The 22464-nt window shown below is 41.9% G+C and overlaps 2 protein-coding genes across 2 annotated transcripts; one reads left to right on the forward strand and one right to left on the reverse strand.

The window, feature by feature from the left end:
* Window positions 1-8444: 8444 nt before the first annotated feature.
* Window positions 8445-9660, forward strand: LOC143963867 (olfactory receptor 5V1-like). The gene has a single exon (XM_077473606.1). It carries the CDS (start codon window positions 8479-8481, stop codon window positions 9424-9426), a length of 948 nt encoding a protein of 315 aa, XP_077329732.1. The 5' UTR covers window positions 8445-8478; the 3' UTR covers window positions 9427-9660.
* A 9142-nt stretch (window positions 9661-18802) lies between these two features.
* LOC143963868 (olfactory receptor 10A7-like) lies at window positions 18803-19847 on the reverse strand. The gene has a single exon (XM_077473607.1). It carries the CDS (start codon window positions 19781-19783, stop codon window positions 18857-18859), a length of 927 nt encoding a protein of 308 aa, XP_077329733.1. The 5' UTR covers window positions 19784-19847; the 3' UTR covers window positions 18803-18856.
* Window positions 19848-22464: the final 2617 nt, after the last annotated feature.

Genomic DNA, 22464 nt, shown 5'->3' on the forward strand with positions numbered 1-22464 from the left:
AAGAGTAGTCCAAAAAAAAAAAAAAAATGATGCTCGTTGTAACTTGATATATTGAGTGTGTATATGGGTTACAGAATTTTGATTGAAACACAGTGTTTTTTTTATTCTATAACACAATATCAGTAACATAAATGCTCCTGATCCCAGCGCTCAAAGAATAGGTTAAAACAAATTATTATGCACAATGGTGCAGCTGTTATAAATAAAAAGCAATCATACAAAATGCCTGAAAAAATCCTAAAATCAATCAAGTATTAACAGAGCGCTCCCTCAGTACTAAACAAACTGTATGCACGATAATTCAGAAAGGTCAAAACCTTAAATAGTTAAAGGGGTTGTAAAGGTTTATTTTTTATTTTCTAAATAGGTTCCTTTAAGCTAGTGCATTGTTGGTTCACTTACCTTTTCCTTCGATTTTCCTTCTAATTTTTTTTTTTCTTTGTCTGAATTTCTCACTTCCTGTTCCTCCTCAGTAAACTGTTCAGTAAGCTGTTCTGGCTGACTAAACACCGCTCGGATGATGGTGTGAAGCTTACTGAGGAGAAACAGGAAGTGAGAAATTCAGACAAAGAAAAAAAAAACATTTAGAAGGGAAATCGGAGGAAAAGGTAAGTGAACCAACAATGCACTAACTTAACCACTTCCCACCCGGCCAATGCATATATACGGCCGGGTGGGAGCCGTCTACTCCTGATAGGACGTTCAGGAACGTCCTTCAGAAGTAGCGGGATCACGCGCGCGCGTGCCCACGCAGCGGCGCGATCCCGATGTGCTCGTGTCACCCGGACACGGCACATCTCAGATCGGCAGGAGGGCTCTGTGATTGGCCCTCCTGATCACATGACGGCCATGTCCAATCACGGCCGTCATGGGATGTAAACAAACAGCCGGTTGCTAGGCAATCGGCTCTCCTCTCCTCACACGGAAGTCATTGCTAAGGAGAGGAGAGCAGAACGCTGCAGCCGGCTGATGATCAGTGAGTATGAGCTGTTTTTTACAGCTTTTTACTCACTGATCATCAGTCTAGTGTCAACACACAACACACCACACAGTACAAACACAGTCCCCACATATGTCCCCAAAACACACATGTCCCCAAAACATACATGTCCCCAAATAATAAAAAAACATGTCCCTAATAATAAAAACATGTCCCCCACATATGTCCCACTAAAATCACATGTCCCAATGATTATCTGCACACATATGTACGTGATCACCTGCACACATATGTACATGATAATTTGCGTACATATGTCCCTGATCATACAAACCAATTATTATACACTTAACGGAATTTTTTTTACCAAAAACATGTAGCAGAATACATTTTGGCTTAAATTTATGACAAAATTTGATTTTATTGGATTTCTTTTCAAATAGAAAAAAGAAAATATAGTTTTTTTTCCAAATTTCCGCTTTTTTTGCGCTTATATCGCAAAAAATAAAAAACGGAGTCATGAATAAATAACACCAAAATAAAGCTCTATTTGTGCGAACAAAATGATAAAAATTTCATTTGGGTACAGTGTAGCACGACCGCGCAATTGTCACTGAAAGCGCTAGAGCGATGAAAGCTGAAAATTGGGCTGGGAAGGAAGGGGGCGAAAGTGCCCTGTATTGTAGTGGTTAAAGGAACCTATTTAGAAAATAAAAAACAAAGCTTTACAACACCTTTAAGTAGTAAATGTGTGCACTCGTTTCCAACACACAGTTAAATTGTCAGGAGTATTAAAACAAAAAGTTCCATTGTCATAGTAGATCTTAAAGTGTATAATGTGCATCCACTCCAAGGTAAAAGGACAGTAATGCCCCATACACATGATTGGAAATTCCACCAGCAAAAGTCCGATGTGAGCTTTTTTGTCAGAAATTCCGACCGTGTGTATGCTCCATCGGGCTTTAGCTGGCGGAATTTCTGCCAGCAAAAGATTGAGAGCATGTTCTCTATTTTTCAGACGGAAAAAGTTCCGATTGGAAATTGTGATCGTCTGTAGCAATTCCGACGTGCAAAATTCCTACGCATGCTCGGAAACAATTTAACGCATGCTCGAAAGCATTGAACATAATTTTCTCGGCTCGTCGTAGTGTTGTATGTCACTGTGTTCTTGGTGGTCGAAAGTTCGGAGAACTTTTGTTTGACTGTGTGTATGCAAGCCGAAATTGAGCGTAATTCCGTCAGAAAAACCATCCAAGATTTTTCCGACGGAAATTCCACTCGTGTGTACGGGGCATAATACTCTTTGGAATTCTGTCACCACCACACCGCATGGACTTCACCCCTATGGAAATGCACTTACCACAAAGACAATTGATAAATGCCTTGTATCTTCAAATCTCTCTGAGAATTCAATTAGCATTCAAAAACCAGGATCCTCATCAAAATCAAATATTACACGAAAGGAACATAACGTAATACATTGCGGAATCCTGTATATAAATTTATTTCAAAATTCCCCAAGAATAAAATTGTGCTTACAAGATAAAACTATCAAAATCCTGTATATGAATTTATTTCCAAATTTCCCAAGAAATAAAATTGGGCTTACAAGAGCTTGTGTCTCGTCCCGGGCATCACCGTGGCCAAGGTATCCAAGAAGCGCTGAGAGTACCCAGGCTGATTGTGTAGCATCTCATATGTTGGATCAATGCGACATAATACATTGCATAATCCTGTAAATACATTTATTTCCAAATTCCCCAAGAATAAAATTGTGCTTACAAGATAAAACAATCAAAATCGCATTGATCCAACTTATGAGATGCTACACAATCAGCCTGTGTACTCTCAACGCTTCCTCGATACCTTGGCCGCGGTGATGCCTGTGACGGGACACAAGCTCTTGTAAGCGCAATTTTATTCCTGGGGAATTTGGAAATAAATGTATTTACAGGATTATGCAATGTATTATGTTCCTTTCCTTTCATGATGAGGATCCTGGTTTTTGAATGCTAATTGACTTCTCAAAGAGATTTGGAGATACAAGGCGTTTATCAATTGTCCTTGTGGTAACTGAATACACATGGTCGCACAAAGTTTTCGGAAAATCCGATGGTTCAGAATGAGGTGACGCCAACCACGTACAATGGGACTATAAAGAGGCCAGTAGCCAATAGCTTTCGTCTTGTAATTTAATCTGCGCATGCGTGGCACTTTGTGCGTCGAAATTGTCTACATAAGGTGGGAATTTAAAAAATCAGATTTTGTTGTCGGAAAATTTTAGATACAGATCTCAAACTTTGTGCGTCGTAAATTCCGCCGGAAAAAAGTCAGATGGAGCCCACACATGGTCGGATTTTCCGACAACATGATCTGATCGCACATTTTCCGTCGGAAAATCCGACCGTGTGTCATAACTGTCCATTCATCCTGTTTTTTTTTATTATAGTTTTTTTTCTGTTGTTGCTGGGTTTGTAGTTCTGCTCATCAGTTCCCCACAGGGGATATCGTCCATATCAATTTTTTGTTGTTTTTAATTGTGGCTTAGGGTTTTGGTCTACTTGCTTTTGTGTTTATAAGTTATTGTGAAGCTCTTCATACATGGTTACTTCTGCAATACAATTCAAGCATTCGGTACTTGGCTCCTTCACCCTGGTGAAGGGGTAGGACCCCCATACATGTGGGTGGAGGAATTTTTTTTGTCCAGGATACAATCTCAGTCACTAATAGGAGTTGTTATTTTGGGAGGAATTGTAGTACGTCCTTCCATAGTTATGGTTATTATGGCAAATAACACATGTTAGCTTAGTGAAATGAAGTTTAGTTACAGATATTTTTGCTTAGTTACATTGGTCCAGCGTGGTGTAAGAATGTATGGGGGAGATTTTCTTAAACTGGAGAGTGCAAAATCTGGTGTAGCTCTGCATAGAAGCCAATCAGTAGACATGTGCATTCGTTTTCGTCCGAATGCATTTTCGTCCGAATTTCAGATATTTTCGTTTTCGTTTTGACAAACGATAACGAAAGCACAAAATCCGAAAAACGAAAGATCCGACATAAATAAATGCTTTATTTTCGTTTTCATTGTTACAACAGTTCGATATAGAATAGGAGATTCGACATGACTCTGACGATAACAATCTGTCTATAGAACCTGTGGTCGAATGTGCTTAACCTTACCTCTATTAGTCCAAGATTATATAGAGAAAATATTCGACAGAGAAAAAAGATTTGACAGAGAGAAAAGATTCTGCAAGTTACTGTCCTAAAAAGTGTTTGGGGACCCGGGTCCTGCCCCAGGGGACATGTATCAATGCAAAAAAAAGTTTTAAAAACGGCCGTTTTTTCGGGAGCAGTGATTTTAATAATGATTAAAGTGAAACAATAAAAGTGTAATATTCCTTTAAATTTCGTAGGGGGGGGTTGTCTATAGTATGCCTGTGAAGGGGCGCATGTTTCCCGTGCTTAGAATTGTCCCTGCACAAAGTGTCATTTATGCAGGAAAAAAAGTCATTTAAAATCACTCGCAGCTATTATGAATTGTCGGCTCCCGTAATACAGAGAACACTCATTGAAAGTCATTGATAAAAAAATAAATAAATAAATAAAAAAAAAAGCGTGGGGGTCCCCCAAATTCAATTTCCAGGCCCTTCAGGTCTGGTATGGATATTAAGGGGAACCCTGCCTCAAATTTAAGAAAAAATTTGACGTGGGGTTCCCCCTAAATATCCATAACCAGACCCTTCAGGTCTGGTATGGATATTAAGGGGAACCCCGCATCAAATTTAAAAAAAATTTGACATGGGGTTCCCCCTAAAAATCCATACCAGACCCTTTATCCGAGCACGCAACCTGGCAGGCCGCAGGAAAAGAGGGGGGGACGAGAGAGCGCCCCCCCCTCCCTCCTGAACCGTACCAGGCCACATGCCCTCAACATTGGGAGGATGCTTTGGGGGTCCGTGACCCCTCAAAGCACCTTGTCCCCATGTTGATGAGGACAAGGGCCTCATCCCCACAACCCTGGCCGGTGGTTGTGGAGGTCTGCGGGCGGGGGGCTTATCAGAATCTGGAAGCCCCCTTTAACAAGGGGACCCCCAGATCCCGGCCCCCCCCCTGTTTGAAATGGTAAGGGGGTACAAAAGTACCCCTACCATTTCACAAAGAAAGTGTAAAAAATGGTTAAATAAAACAAACACACTTTTGAAAAATTCCTTTATTAAAAATAAAAAAAAGATTCCAGCGGCGGTAATCCACTCTTGCTATCCAGCGACGGACGGTCAGCTCTCCATCGATGTCTAATGTCATCCAGCGCAGCGCAGCATCCTTCTTCTGTCTCCGTGGAGGAGACACTACAGACATTCCGGCGGCTTGACGTTTCTTATATAGGGTGGGCGGGGCCACCCGTCACCTGACCCCGCCCCCCTCTGACGCAAGGGGAAACCCGGGGTTCCCTGTGACGTAGGGGTGACCCGCACCCCTCTGATGTAACACAGGCAGGTTTCCGTTACATCAGAGGGGGGCGGGGTCACCCATACGTCACGGGGAACCCCGGGTTTCCCCTTGCGTCAGAGGGGGGCGGGGTCAGGTGACGGGTGGCCCCGCCCTCCGTATATAAGAAACGTCAGCGCCGGAATACCTCCAGTGTCTCCGTGGAGGAGACAGAAGAAGGATGCTGCGCTGCGCTGGATGACATTAGACATCGATGGAGAGCTGACCGTCCGTCGCTGGATAGCAAGAGTGGATTACCGCCGCTGGAATCTTTTTTTATTTTTAATAAAGGAATTTTTAAAAAGTGTGTTTGTTTTATTTAAACATTTTTTACACTTTCTTTGTGAAATGGTAGGGGTACTTTTGTACCCCCTTACCATTTCAAACAGGGGGGGGGCCGGGATCTGGGGGTCCCCTTGTTAAAGGGGGCTTCCAGATTCTGATAAGCCCCCCGCCCGCAGACCTCCACAACCACCGGCCAGGGTTGTGGGGATGAGGCCCTTGTCCTCATCAACATGGGGACAAGGTGCTTTGAGGGGTCACGGACCCCCAAAGCATCCTCCCAATGTTGAGGGCATGTGGCCTGGTACGGTTCAGGAGGGAGGGGGGGCCGCTCTCTCGTCCCCCCCTCTTTTCCTGCGGCCTGCCAGGTTGCGTGCTCGGATAAAGGGTCTGGTATGGATTTTTAGGGGGAACCCCACGTCAATTTTTTTTTTAATTTGACGCGGGGTTCCCCTTAATATCCATACCAGACCTGAAGGGTCTGGTTATGGATATTTAGGGGGAACCCCACGTCAAATTTTTTCTTAAATTTGAGGCAGGGTTCTCCTTAATATCCATACCAGACCTGAAGGGCCTGGTAATTGAATTTGGGGGACCCCCACGCTTTTTTTTTTATTTATTTATTTATTTATTTTTTTATCAATGACTTTCAATGAGTGTTCTCTGTATTACGGGAGCCGACAATTCATTATAGCTGCGAGTGATTTTAAAGGACTTTTTTTCCTGCATAAATGACACTTTGTGCAGGGACAGTTCTAAGCACGGGAAACATGCGCCCCTTCACAGGCATACTATAGACAACCCCCCCTACGAAATTTAAAGGAATATTACACTTTTATTGTTTCACTTTAATCATTATTAAAATCACTGCTCCCGAAAAAACGGCCGTTTTTAAAACTTTTTTTTGCATTGATACATGTCCCCTGGGGCAGGACCCGGGTCCCCAAACACTTTTTAGGACAGTAACTTGCAAATTAGCCTTTAAAATTAGCACTTTAGATTTTGAACGTTGGAGTCCCATAGACTTTAATAGGGTTCTAAAGTATGCTATATAGTTAGCTCCGTCGAATCTTCTTTATACATTCGACAGACACCATAAGCCTTCAAAGACAGATTCGACCGTAATTCATGTGGATTTTCGGACGAATGCAATTTTTGAACGAAAAACGAAATAAATAAAAACGAATTTCGGGAGTAACTAAATAAATTAAGTTTTCAGACGAAAACGAAATTCCGAAACGAAATATTTTACTCTGCACATGTCTACCAATCAGCTTCCAGGTTGTGTTGTCAATGCTTAATTGAACAAGTTGAAGTTAGAAGCTGAATGGCTACCACGCACAGCTGCACCATATTCTGGGTGATCCAGATTTAGTAAATCTCCTCCTATGTGTCATACCTGTGGGATGCTGGTAAACGTTGTAGTACGCCAACGATCACTGCCAGGCCCAATGCCAAGTGGCTGCCCCACTGCTTACTGAACACAGGAGGCTACTTGCTCAGCCCAAGTGCCATTCAGAGAACACTTTACATGTTTTTCAGTTTATGCATAGCGTTCTCTGATTGAAGGTGAAGTGGCGGGGAGGTGACATCACGCTTAGAATAGAAACCTGGAATCCAGTGGCAATCAGTGTAATAGTGTTGCCTACTAAAGTCTGAATGCTGCTAGACTTATCCACCCTAATAACTGATCCATGGTTGCCACCACTCTCTGCCAATCCCTTCACTGGCTTCCATTATCCCAATGTATAAAATGCATCCTACATGATAAAGGTATTAGATCCATGGATCTCTAACTATTTTGGGGCCGATTCCAACAAGTCTCTATGGCTTTCCATAGATGTGTGTGTGTGTGTGTGTGTGTGTGTGTGTGTGTGGGGGGGAGGGGGCACCTTGAGTGTGTAGGGGTCCATACTGGCTCAACTTTAACCTCTTATCCTGATCCCTTTTCCCACCCTGGAAACTTCCTCTTTCTTAGGTGTGTCTATTACCTTTGAAAAATCGTGAGGAGTGTTCCTGGCTAGAGATCTCCCCCACTAGACTATATGAAGTGCTTGTAAACTTCAGACATGAAATACGAACAAAGCATAACCCTCTGTAGTGTGTACTTGTCTCAATTAATAGCACTACGTTTCATTGTGTCTGATGCTTCATTCCTCTGATATCAGCATGAGTCACTTCGGACACCAACAGAAAAAAAAATGACAGGGTATGGAGCTCCAGTTAATTGACAGCCTCAGCTCTTTTCCTGGCTGTTTGCTGTGTGGAGAGGGGTGTCCCTTCCCTCCAATTAGCTCTCAGAGCTCTCCTCACTGAGCTCTGCAGAGTGTAACTTCAGCTCTCCAGGCTCTTGTATTGACAGCTCAGACAAACTTTATGAATACAACACTTTGAATTGATGTAGAGAAGAGAATTCTGCAGATAAACAGGTACAACATATATTTGGAATATTTGTTTCATCTGTGTGGGTCACCTGAAGTCACCAGTCACTTCACTGGGTATATGCAAGAGTTTACAACAACTTTAAAGCTTGATATGGGGACTTTACCTTAACTGTCGCCAGTTCTTTGGCATTTTCTAGATCACATAGAACCGCCATTTGGAACACATTTTCATCACCTATATTGTAATTTTGTGTATGTATATATATATATATATATATATATTCATTCTCATGTTGGACACCGGGATGCATTTATACCCGTACCTTTATTTTGTACCCTATGTCAAGGTTCTCCTCCAGAAGAAGGCATTCCCATGACATTTCCATGAGTGGGAAGAACCAGACCCCGATTGCAGAATTTCACCTTCTAGGATTTGGAGAGCTCCATAGCGTCAAGTTTATTTTATTTTTTTTCTTTCTTTTCATCTACTTAACCACATTGCTTGGAAACTTCCTTTTGATCATGGCAGTTGCAGTTGAGCATAAGCTTCATTCTCCTATGTATGTTTTTCTCAGCTTCCTTTCCTTTTCTGATATATTGATCATTACAAATGTTCTTCCAAACATGCTGCATTTGTTACTGTCAGGAGGAGGCAATATATCTTATGGTGGTTGTGTCATCCAGTTTTGTATTTTTGGTTTGTCAGGTATGGCTGAGTGCTTCCTCCTTACAGCCATGTCTTATGACCGTTATGTGGCCATATGCAACCCATTGCATTACACTTCTATCATGAACCTTTGGATGTGCTTTTACCTAGTTTTGTCATCCTGGTTGCTTGGTATAGTCCTGGTGTCCAGCACAGCAATTTTTGTGTTCAGTCTATATTTTTGCAAGCCGTATACCGTCAATCATTTCTTCTGTGACATACTTCCCCTTGTTGAGCTTTCTTGCTCAGATACCTCTCTTGTTGAAATGGAAATTCTTCTGGTTTCCATACCAGTAGCTCTTCTACCACTTTTGTTCATTGTTGCCACGTATATTTGTATCCTTCACAGCATTCTCTCTATCTCTTCCACCATCGGAAGGCAGAAAGCCTTCTCCACTTGCAGCTCCCACTTGTCGGTTGTTTCTTCATACTATGGGACACAGCTTGGACTCTACATGGTGCCATCAAAAGGACATTCTGTAAACGCTAACAAGATTATCGCCTTAATTTACACAGTATTTACTCCGATGTTCAACCCAATTATTTACAGTTTGAAGAACAGAGAGATCATGTTGGCTCTGAAAACCATTTTCCTTTGGAGAACCAAATATTTAAAGCATTTATAACAACAGAATTCAAAGAAAAAATCATAAAAGTCATGAAGAGAAGAACAAAGTAAATGTGACTTTGGACAGTGAAATGGTCTTGTCATACATGTATGTTGCCAAGCCTGCACCTGCCGCCAGTTTGCAGTATATTTACTATGAGCAGTCAGCAGGAGGTTTAAGTGATAAGTGGCCACTATAAAACCATGAAGGGAAGTCAAAGTCCATCCAACGTGTCCTTTATACTTAAATACATTATATAACCACAAATAAATATGTCTAAAAAATATAAACTGACGCAAACCATGCATGGTTGACTATGTAACGCCTCGTTCCTCAAACACAAATCTGGTGATCTTGTGATGCTCAACTCCAAAATTGTGCATTCACCAGGCTTTCTTGGCCCTCTTAACTTACTAAGTGGGTCCACAATAGCTTAGATTTACGCTGTCCTACCAGGAAGCCTTCCAGCCTTCCAAGTCAACTCCTTCCAGCTTCTGATCATTGAACCTTTTAATCCTCCAAATGCATTTTGGCCATCATGAATAAACAACAGAATAGTGCGGTAATTTTGGATTGCAATGCAATTGCATTGTGACATAATTTCCACCTATACCACTTCCGTTCTATGAACACATGCAGGAAGAGAACGGAAAGTTGGGTCAGCGGTGGCCATCTTGGATCCATGTGGTAGAGTAACCATATTGAATGCTAGTATTTGCACTTTTAATGTCGGTGGATGTGATTTTAATTTTACTATGGCAATAAAAATGACTGCACTATGGTTTTCTATTCTTTTGTTTATTCATGATGGTCAACGTGCATTAGGAGGATTAAAGTCTTATACTCAGATTCCATTCACACCAGAAGACAGCGCTGTGGTTCGCTGAATGGACAGAAGCACACATCAATGGACAATAAATTGGCACAGGCTCCATTTTAGTCTAAGTGCACCACAAGGAGTAGAACATAGTGGGCCTAATTTACTAAAACCGGAGAGTAAAAAATCTGCAGGGAAACCAATCAGCTTCCATTTTTTTTTTTTTTTGTCGAAGCTTAATTGAACAAGCTGAAGGGCAGGACAAACAGAAATGGTGAATGACTCCAGTAGGGACAAAAATAAAATTTAACCAGTTGCCGACCGCCGCACGCCGATGTACGTCGGTAGAATGGCACGGGCAGGCATAAGGACATACATGTACGTCCCTTGCCTCCCGCGGGTCGGGGGCCCGATCGGGCCCCCGCCCGGTGCCTGCGGCGGTCGGTTTTCGTCCGGGAGCGTTCCGGGACGAGGGGGCGGCCATTCATTCATGGCCACCCCCTAGCGATCGCTCCCGACGAATAGAAATCCCCGGTGACATCACTTCCTCTCCTGTAATGTAAACACAGGAGAGGAAGTGATGTATTCTCTCCTCCGTGTCGGTATTTTTCGTTCCGACACGGAGGAGAGCGGATCGGTGAGTTGCACCAACACTCTACACACACAGTAGAACATGCCAGGCACACTCACACCCCCCCTTTACCCCCCGATCACCCCCCCAATTACCCCTGCCCCCCAGTCACAGTGACACCAATGTCATTTTTTTATTTTTTTTTTGCATTGGTGTCATTTGTGACTGTAATAACTGTTAGGGCAGTTAGAGTTAGCCCCCTTTAGTTCTAATGTACCCCCCTAACCCCCCCAATAAAGGTTTAACCCCGTGATCACCCCCCGTCACCAGTGTCACTAAGGCTGGGTTCACATTGCAGCGGTTTATGAGAACGAATGTGATTCGCACCGCACTGCAGTGCAAATCACATCCGATCTCTGTGCGATTCGAGTTCAGCCATTCGCCGCACCCGCCGCAAATTCGCACGGGACCCTTTTTTTGGCCCGCAGCAGAATCGGATCGCATGGGTGTTCACACCATGCGATCCGAGTTTGCAGATCGCACTGCGATATGCGAACTGATCTGGGGGTGTCAGTAACATTTCACTGACACTCCCATGCGATGCGGGAACCCGCCGCGCATTCGTGGCGTTCCCGCATCGCTCCAGTGTGAACCCAGCCTAATAAGCGATCGTTTTTCTGATCGCTGTATTAGTGTCACAGGTGACGCTAGTTAGGCAGGTAGGTATTTAGGTTCGCTGCAGCTTTTTATAGCGCCAGGGACCCCCATATACTACCGCATAAAGCCCCCTAATTGCCCCCTAGTTAACCCTTTCACCAGTGATCACCATATAACTGTTACAGGTGACGCTGGTTGGTTAGTTATTTTTTTTATAGTTTCAGGGCACCCGCCATTTATTACCTAGTCTCACTAGTGTACCCCTAAATTTAGGGGTGTCTACTTTCCAAAATGGGGTCATTTGGGGGGGGTTTGTGCCATCTTGGCATTTTATGGCCTTCAAAACTGTAACGCCCTTAGAAAGCCTGAAGGCGGTGCTTGGTTTTCGGGGCCCCGTACACGGCTAGGCTCCCAAAAAGTCCCACATATGTGGTATCCCCGTACTCAGGAGAAGCAGCAGAATTTATTTTGGGGTGTCATTTCACATATGCCCATGGCATGCGTGAGCAATATATCATTTAGTGACAACTTTGTGAAAAAAAAAAAAAAAAAAAAAAGTTTGTAATTTTCCCGCAACTTGTGGCAAAATATAAAATATTCCATGGACTCAACATGCCTCTCAGCAAATAGCTTGGGGTGTCTACTTTCTAAAATGGGGTCATTTGTGGGGGTTTTGTGCCATCTTGGCATTTTATGGCCTTCAAAACTGTAATAGGTAGTGAGAAGTGAACTCAAAAATTTACGCCCTTAGAAAGCCTGAAGGCGGTGCTTGGTTTTCGGGGCCCCGTACGCGGCTAGGCTCCCAAAAAGTCCCACATATGTGGTATCCCCGTACTCAGGAGAAGCAGCAGAATTTATTTTGGGGTGTCATTTCACATATGCCCATGGCATGCATGAGCAATATATCATTTAGTGACAACTTTGTTAAAAAAAAAAAAAAAAAAAAAAGTTTGTAATTTTCCCGCAACTTGTGGCAAAATATAAAATATTCCATGAACTCAACATGCCTCTCAGCAAATAGCTTGGGGTGTCTACTTTCTAAAATGGGGTCATTTGTGGGGGTTTTGTGCCATCTTGGCATTTTATGGCCTTCAAAACTGTAATAGGTAGTGAGAAGTGAACTCAAAAATTTACGCCCTTAGAAAGCCTGAAGGCGGTGCTTGGTTTTCGGGGCCCCGTACGCGGCTAGGCTCCCAAAAAGTCCCACATATGTGGTATCCCCATACTCAGGAGAAGCAGCAGAATTTATTTTGGGGTGTCATTTCACATACGCCCATAGCATGTGTGAGCAATATATCATTTAGTGACAACTTTGTGTAAAAAAAAAAAAAAAAAATTTTTTTTTTGTCATTATTCAATCGCTTGAGGCAAAAAAATAAAATATTCAATGGGCTCAACATGCCTCTTATCAATTTCCTTAGGGGGTCTACTTTCCAAAATGGGGTCATTTGGGGGGGTTTTGTATTGCCCTGCCATTTTAGCACCTCAAGAAATGAGATAGGCAGTCGTAAACTAAAAGCTGCGTAAATTCCAGAAAACGTACCTTAGTTTGTAGATGTGACAACTTTTGCGCAAACCAATAAATATACAATTATTGACTTTTTTTTTACCAAAGACATGTGGCTGAATACATTTTGGCCTAAATGTATGACTAAAATTGAGTTTATTGGATTTTTCTAATAACAAAAAGTAGAAAATATCATTTTTTTTCAAAATTTGCGGTCTTTTTACGTTTATATCGCAAAAAATAAAAATCGCAGAGGCAATCAAATACCATCAAAAGAAAGCTCTATTTGTGGGAAGAAAAGGACGCAAATTTTGTTTGGGTACAACATTGCATGACCGCGCAATTACCAGTTAAAGCAGCGCAGTGCCAAAGTGTAAAAAGACCTCTGGTCATTTACCAGCAAAATGGTCCGGTCTGAAAGTGGTTAAAGCACTAAACTACTACTTAAAGGTCCAGATAAAACGTTATTCAAATAAAAGTCAGGGTGACAATCTATCCAACACATTTCTAGGGTCCAAAATGGTCATCAGGACAAACAGAGACAAAGACAAGATTAAGAAGCAGACTTACTTATATAGGTTCTAATGCCACGTACACACGAACGTAATTTCGGCCAGCAAAAGACCGATGAGAGCTTTTCATCGGAAAATGTGACCGTGTGTATGCTCCATCAGAATTTAGCTGGCCGAATTCCCGCCAGCAAAAATTTGAGAGCATGTTCTCAATTTTTCAGACGGAAAAACGTTCTATCGGAAATTCCGATTGTGTGTATGCAATTCCGATGCGGAAAAACTCACGCATACTCAGATTCAACTACGAAATGGAAGCTATTGGCTACTGGGTATTGAACTTCCTTTTTCTAGTCCCGTCGTACGTGTTGTACGTCACTGCATTCTTGGCGATCGGAATTTGGTTTGACCGTGTTTATGCAAGACAGCTTGAGCGAAATCCCATCGGAATTCCGTCAGGAAAACCATCAGAGCTTTTTCCAACCAAAATTCCGATCGTGTGTATGCAGCATAACCCTTTCCTATTTTATTGAAAACTATGCAAAGAAGGTAATAGGTTTTATACCGGAGACAAAAGGTTTAACTACAAGCACCACCTCCCCAAGCTATATTAGGAGAAATAACAAGAAACAGAAATGGGAGTTTTAAGGTGCAAAAAATCAAATCAAATTGATAATACAAATTTCATATTTTTTTAAACAGCCCTGTCTGGTACCTGCAGAACTTCAGTCCAAGGTTAAAAGGGTTATTTCCTTGGGATAGGTTAATTAAATTGATCTTTCCTGGTCTAATGATATCATATTGACATTAAGGAAAGGAATCTGGTTAATTTTAATGAAGGAAGTGTCTAGATGGCACGGTCCTTCTGAAGTTTAATACCAGTATTTGAAGTATAATTTTTAGGAGTGATATGAATATTAGCCTTCGGATTCCTTGACTTCTTATCATAACAGGGTGTTATTATAGAGCTATTATCCCCTCTATGGCACACCAATACTCTGCTGGACCACCTGGTGGGCCTTGAGGGTCCTTTTGGAATCTTGTTCATGTTTGGGTGACATTGTACATAAGGTCTTACAAAAGCTCCAGAAGAAGCCATGATTATGGTGAAACATGTAGAGGCAAACAAATTTTGTATTGTGACTGCATGATTTTCATGTTCTGGTTTTAAACTTTATCTATTTTAATCATCTCTGTTTAATAAAATTCTGAAATTTGTATTATCAATTTGATTTGATTTTTTGCACCTTAAAACTCCCATTTCTATTTCATGTTATTTCTCCTATGCAAAGAAGGTTTTGACTATAGATGCCCTTTAAAGAAACCCTGTGTTTTATTAAAATATAATCTGGCATACCTGCAAAACAAGCTAAATACTTACCTTTTTTGTCCCTTGAACTGCCAGAATACAGCTCCATTCAAGAGAAATCCTGTGCAGAAGATTGCAGGGAAAACAACACTTCAAGAGTTCACTGGTTCATTCCACAAATCCGTGTCTTTACTGTGTCCTTTTGGTGGGATAAGCCAGTGAGAGCTGCATGGGGAAGAAAAAGTCTGGCAGTAGAGCATTCTCTGTTGGCATTGGCAGTCGCAAAGATAAGTATTCAGTTCTTTCTTTTGCAGGTAAAGAGACATTTCGTTACTAGAGAGGACTAGACATCTGAAAGAGGATGTGAATGACCTCCTACCCTGGAGATTAAAGAGCTGAAGCTTTGGCACCCCCACTCAGAGCAACTCTAAACAATGGTGGAACTACCAGGGTCACAAAGGTCACAATTGTGAATTGGCAAATGAGCCAGACGGGCCCATCCATAGACACAAGGAGGTGATCTGTGTGGCATGGGGCAATTGCAAGAACCGATGCCCTGAGTGGCTTTCCTTGCAGCAGCTGAAAGTTGCTTCTCCTCCTCTCCCTCCTGTGGCTTTTAGCTGCTGCATAGAGAGCCATTCAGGACAATGGTTCTTGTAATTTTCCCCCTCCACACAGATCCCTGCCCCCTGGCATTGGCTCTTTCTTTGCTGCTGGAGGTTTTTGGAGTCACTGCAAGGCTGTGTGTATGTGCTTGTCATTCATCATGTTTTCCCGCATCTCCAGACCTGCCATCTTTGGCCTCATTGGTGGACTATCCACCAGTGCTCAGGTGTCTGTCAGTTCCAGGGTTGAGGGTAATACTGCCATTCAAAGGGCTGCCTGTATGCTGATTCTACATTCACATACTTATATAGTAGCCTCAGGTCAGGATATAAGGAGTCAGGAGCTGAGGGGTTGCTAAAATGCTCTTCCCTTCAGAGGAGGGGCTGTGAAGAACTTTGCCCATAGTTTTCAGGAATGAAGTGTGGACTGTCATTAGGGTGTGAGAACAACCTCGTTCTTCTACTGCCTTACAAGATGTAATACTGCAATAGACTGAAATGTTCTAAACCACCATTATTGGACTGTCTGCTTATGCTTATTAAGAAAAGAAACTAGGCCTCTATGTGGTGTCTTAATAGGAGTCAAGTGCAGTCAATACCTGGACTGAAGAACAATGTGCTTTAATGGGACAAGCCTGGTTGGCTCTGGAGTAAGTCATGATAGAGGAAAAAGGACAGACAACCCCTCAATACTGGGACAAGGCCATCTAGCACCCATGGTAAAGTTGCCAAATGCCCCCCCCCCCCCCAAGATGTATGAGCATTGTGTGACAGCAAAAATCCGCTCCCTCCCTAAACAATTTTTAGCACAAATCTGCACACTTACCCCTAAGCATATATTTCTTTTAGAAGTCACTCCTTCTCCCATGGCTGGGACACAGCTGATGTAATGTGTGGGGGAGGACAGTGGGCAGTAGTATTGATAGCACCAGGCATCCAGGTACTGTCCTTGTAAGGTAAACCAGATTCCCAGTACCTGAAAACCAATGCAGACTTATGCTCATATTGCTGCGCATGTGGATTGCTCACATGCTAATACTTTCAGAGGCAATAGATGTATAACCCAGTTCATTGTGCTTGTATTCTTGCTCACACACTCACACGTATACATACGAATTGTGTACTTGGTGCCCAGTTGCCTATTCAAAGGGTAACTCCACTTTCGTGGGGGAAAAAAAAAATAGCAAATACAATACAATACAATACAAATAGCAAATAGCAAACCTTTCCTTTTCAATCTGCAGCACTGTTGTTTTCTGAAAATGCAATGCAATATGGCTACCTGGAGTTGTTCTGTACACAGAGTGTGTACTGACCATCCCACTAGAAACATAATTTCTTGCTTGTGTGATTGGCTCACTGATTTTCCCAGAAGTGTGCCTAAGATACAAGTCAGATTTCAGGCATCCCCTGGAAAAAAATTGGTATTCTATTCTAAGAACTGCGACCCCCAGCTTCATCCACCTAAAGAGCGGACTTCACTAGCAAGCTACCCCAGCACTTGTGCCATTTTGTGCCCTCATACTCTCTGTCTCCACCTTCAGTAGTGTTGGGCAGGAGGTGCAAGAGAGGCCTCCGCAACATTACAGTTATCACCAGGTACGTGATACTCCCGCTGTGGTTGGCAGCATTCACGTCATCTCTTCCAGACTTCAAAGAGGTTGTAAACCCGAAAAAAAAAAAAACCCTGTAAGACAAAGGCATAATGAGCTAGTATGCATCACATACTAGCTAATTAGGAAATAGCTTAGTATGAAGCTGTTTTAGCGGAGCCCACACATTGCTGAGATGGCTGACATTTTCCCCAGGGTTTCTTCCAGGTTTGCTGTGATAAACTGGAGCCATGATAACCTCAGTCCTGCGCATGCACACAGGTACCGCCAATCACAGCACAATTGGCTGTTTCTTCAATGCGCATGCACTGATAATTTCGGCAGCGGGGAATATAGTAGATATCTCCTATATGGTGCAAGTTTAGGAGATATTTACAGTACCTACAGGTAAGCCTTATTATAGGCTTACCTGTAGATACAATTAAACAGGAAGACTTTACTTCCTCTTTATCTAAGAAAGCTTTGGGTGCCACTCCAGGTCTTCATCTCAAACTCCATTGACTCACGATAAACAGGGTGCTGGCATGAAGAGAGTCTGTCCTGGCTCTATGCACACATGGAAAGCAAAAGAAATCCAAAGTGTTGCAATCCAAGAAAACCCACGTGTCAGCTAAATGAAAGCAGCTTCAGCCTGACTTCATTCAGGCATTGCTTGGATGGAGCCAGGCTGGAGCTGCTTTCATTTATCTGACACTTGGGCTTTCTTGGAGTGTGGCAGTTTGGATTTCTTTTGCTTTCAACAGACTTACCTTATCCCTTGCTTCAACACACAGTGCCTGGCTGAGGGTGACATCATCTTCCTTCTGACAAGATCCTGGGGAATGCTGAGTATCCAAGATCTCACAAGATTGTGATTCTGCACTGTTATGCAGCATCTTGGGTACTTAGCATTTTTGCTGGTTGAAGCATGGCATCACCCCTGCAGTATGGAAGCCAGGAAAGATACACAAATATTTTTCTTTCCCTATAGTTTTTTTTAACCTGTACAGCTGCTATATGAGACAGGGGAGAAGATCTAATGTATTAAGCAAGCCTTGCGATTTAAAGCATATGTAAAGCAAAACTTTTTTAGCTTTCAATGAAATGTGGAAGGGTTGAAACCACTGTTTTTCTTGCTGATTATGTCTCGGTTAGAAAGTCACCAAGTGTATAATCAAAGGGAAATTCTAAATTTTCCACCCCTCAATGTCTAAGCCCTTGTACACATGGTCGGAGATTCCGACGGACCGTTTTGTCGGATATTCCGACTGTGTGTGGTCTATATCAGACTGTTTCTGTCGGATTATCCGACGGACCACGTTTTCCAACGTATTGGTAAAATTTTCCGACAAAATGCTCCGATTGGACATACTCCGATCATGTGTAGAGAATTCCGATCAGATAAAGTGCCACGCATGCTCAGATCAAATTCCTACACCAAAGCTATTGGCTACTAGCGTGAACGTAGTCCCGTCGTAACGAAATAACGTCATCACGTCGGATTTGGTTGTCGGAATCTCCGACCGTGTGTACAAAGGCTAAGACAGAAATTCCCTTTATTTCCTTGTTTTTTGTTGTGTCTACTAGATCGGGAGATATCTACATATCTGGGCACAGATAATACACTTTTAACTTTTTTTTATTCTACTGATCCCAATGCATATTATCAAAATGCTAAAATTTTGCCTAAATTTCCCAATTTTAGCAGAAATTTGGGGGGAATCAATAATCCTAATTTTACTCATCCCTAGTGAAAACCAATCAGCGAACATTCAAAAGTTTTTTTTTTTATAAAAATTAAACTTTATTTAAACTTTATTTGCAGTGTATAAATATTAGAGTCATAATACAGGAACCTAGAATTAACTCCACATAATTACCTTATGTACGGTATATTATCCGTTTAATCACTATTTGGATCTCATGATTTCTTAAACTATATATTATGGGATTGAAAAGTGGGGTCACCACAGTATACAGAAGGGACTGTACTTTGGTCAGATTAACTGACAGACCTTTAGATGGAATAACATAAAGCATTATTAAAGTCCCATAATAGATGCAAACCACTGCCAGATGGGAACTACAGGTGGAGAAGGCTTTTTTTCTACCTGCAGAAGATGTGATCTTCAGGATGGTAATAAGTATGTAGGCATAAGTCACAGTTATGAAAACAAGAGGAAAAAGTGTAACAGGTAGACCCAAGATTAGGTTCTCAAGTTCAATCACTGAAGTATCTGAGCAGGAAAGTTCCAGCAGTGGGGTGGGATCACAGAAGAAATGATCAATGACATTGGGACCACAGAATTGGAGTTGGCACATTTGGCTGACTGTTATCATGGTCAGAAGAAAAGCAAACGCCCAGGACCAAGCTACCAGAAGAACCTGGAGCTTCTGGTCCATTATGAGTAGGTAGTGAAGAGGGTTACAGATGGCAAGGTATCGGTCATAGGACATCACAGTGAGTAGAAAGCACTCAGTAATCGCAGAAGAACCAAATAGGTAAAGTTGAGTAATGCAGCCAGAAAAAGTAATAGATTCCCCATTTTTCAACAAGACTGATAACATAGTTGGAAAGACAACAGTAGTGAGAATGATGTCTGATGATGAGAGGTTAGACAAGAAAAAGTACATAGGAGTGTTCAAGTTTCTGGACACCAACACTAAAGCTACGATCAACAGATTGCCAGATAATATGGAAACGTAGATTGCTAAGAAAATAATAAAAAGGGGAATTTTGAGGTTGTGAAAATTCTGAAAGCCAAGGAGCCAAAATTCTGTGGCTGACGTTTCGTTTTTCCAACTCATTTAAAGAATAAGTCAAATAACACAGGACTAATTATATATGAATCATTCAGAACTTTGAGTTTAAGTATTATATTACTTGCCTAGGAAAAAAAAGGAAAAACATCAGTAACTGTAACATTTTGCACTATAGAATCCCATAAGAGAGTCGGTAACTCCAAATCTGTATAAAATGTTTATAGGTTACATGTTAAAAAAGTATACAAAAGGGCTAACACGTTTCGGAAAACCGCCTTGGTCACAGCACAAAAATTAAAATGAGATACAAAGTATATATAGTGTGCAAAAAACTTCACCCACCCAGCAAGCATTGGAACAATCATGCTAATTAATTTTGCACTATCATTTTTGTAAATCAATCCCTGTGTCTCATGAACAATAGTTAATGAGATGGAGAGTATAATAAAAAATAATAACAATAATTTAACTATGTTAATATATTTTTATGAATTTATGAAAATGTTTTCACACATTTTGGTCTTATGTTACCTAGTCTTTGTTTTATTCTGAGTAGAGAGCTGGGATGTGTTTGGATACTTTTCTAAACCCATGTGGCCCATTCTAGAAAGGAAATTGTCACCTGTAATGGGCCAATTATCTGTAGCAGATGAATTCCCCCCTATCACTCTGCAGAAGATTGGACCTTTACAGATAACGCTTCTTGATGGGCTTGGCCATGCTGGTTCAGAAGAGAATCTGAACACACAAGCTTATACCCAATTCTGAGTACCCATAGTCCGCACCCAAAGTGTTGCTAGGCTCTCATAGCTTGACTTTGGTATTTAAGCAAGTCCTCTTTGTCCCCACACTACACTTTAGAAAGGGGAGGAATTCCCTGAAATGCGCTGCCAAAGGAAGGAACCTAACCCAGAAGTGTTGCCCAGAAGCCGGAGGATGCAGATACCTTCCACTGCTCGACTGGTCCATTCTCTGCTACCATCCAGTTTCCAGCTCACATGAGTAACCTTATCAGTGTTCATGAAAGGGTGCTAAAGATGGTTGATAAAATTAATGTATGGGATTGGTGTGCCCTGTTTTTCTTTTATCACTGCACAGCATTGCCCAAGCAAGTCTACTTGAGGAGCCTCATAATCTGCATGCCCTTACCAGATTGATGTGATCCTCACTGAAGTAACCCATGGAGCACAGGTCAATCATATATTTTCTGGTGCCTACATTAGACATTCTAATATTAGTGAAGGGGCAACCACACTATCAGAGAATAAGGGCTCTTTAATATACAAAGGTAGACTAAATTATTGGGTTTATATCTACTTTAAAGTGGAACTATACTCACCTCGGCTCCAGTAATGTGCCGTCCATGAGCTCTCCGCCTGGCTTTTGACATTTTTGGATGACCGGCTTCCGGGTCTCAATCGCCAGCTGCTGCTATTGGCCAGGTGGGGGTGACATTACTCCAGTGCATGTGCGGGAGCTCAGTTATATTTAGCAAGGGTAAGGTGGCAGGTAAGTAACTTTAATGAAGAAGAGACTCATCAATTCCTGCCTGTTCGCCCATCTTCAATTCTGGCCTCAAGTGCCACTTTAAGTAGCATTCACTATTAAGCAAAGCATGCTGGGTGGGAACATGTTATAAAAAGAAGACCTTTCAAGGAAGATGTTGTGATCTATATGTTCTGAGTCATCAGGGATGTGATTTGTGAAATCCCTGTGCAGGGTCAACAGATATTTCCCTGTGTTGTTTCACCTCTACAACTGTCCTGTAAAAGTCCCCATCTGGTGTGCTCTTATTCATGGTGAGTAAAGCTAAGCAGCAGTAAATTTGGGAAGAGGTGCAGTAAAGGGTGAAGGTTGCAGTACAGGTGCCTGGTCCCATTTGTGGGGACCGAATCAAAGTTTTCAGTTTAAAACATGACTACCCTACTAAAGACAAGGGTAAATCAGATGACAGCTTTGCAAGGTCTGTTGGAGAGTACACTCAGTATTACAATTTGAGGTTGTTTTGCGGGATACTGATGTTATATGGGGCCCACATCTTAAAATGGACCTGAACTCTGGAACCTGTAGCCAGAAAAGGTAAGCACAGGGCAAAGGACTGGTCACCAGTACTGCCTGTGGTCTCTCTGAAGCTGATCTTTTTCTATTAATCACTTACCGCATCTTTCTCTGCACTATATCTCTGTGTAGAAATGGTCACCTTTTAGAGGCAGGATAGAAAATGGTGGTATGGATAGGCGACAATGCCAAATAAGTGGCAACAACATCCCTGAAGGTATATATAAACAAGGGAAGGTTTTTTGGTGGGATTTTAAGGGTGCCAAGCAAAAAAGTTACTTCCAATAATCCAAAATGTAAAAAATATAACAAAATTTATTACATGAAAGACAAATTTAAAAGTGTTGGCTGTACATATGATATGCAGATACAAGTAAACATCTAAACAACAGATGGAAAAAGTGGTCACTCAACAGTAGCATAGAGTGACTTATCCCAACATGTTTAGCCTCTTAGGGCTTCCTCAGGGTATTTTTTTTGGAAATTAGATGTGATACTGCATAAAACAAAGTACAGTTAGAAACAATACAGACTTATAATACGATACAAAAACAAGAACAGATAAATATGCTGTTGGCCGCCCTGCCCAATACCCATCAACCACCCATAGGAAGAACTTTTTACCTGCAACTTGATGTTTGAGCCAAATGGAAAACGGGCACTGGATG

This window comes from Lithobates pipiens, unplaced genomic scaffold (assembly GCF_037356315.1).
Source record: "Lithobates pipiens isolate NorthernLeopardFrog02 unplaced genomic scaffold, aLitPip1_a1.2 Scaffold_8, whole genome shotgun sequence".
Lineage (NCBI taxonomy): Eukaryota > Metazoa > Chordata > Amphibia > Anura > Ranidae > Lithobates > Lithobates pipiens.

Excerpts from the sequence above, each read along its gene's own strand:
- LOC143963867 (XM_077473606.1), top strand. The coding sequence starts at position 8,479 with ATGAGTGGGAAGAACCAGACCCCGATTGCAGAATTTCACCTTCTAGGA.
- LOC143963868 (XM_077473607.1), bottom strand. The coding sequence starts at position 19,783 with ATGAGTTGGAAAAACGAAACGTCAGCCACAGAATTTTGGCTCCTTGGC.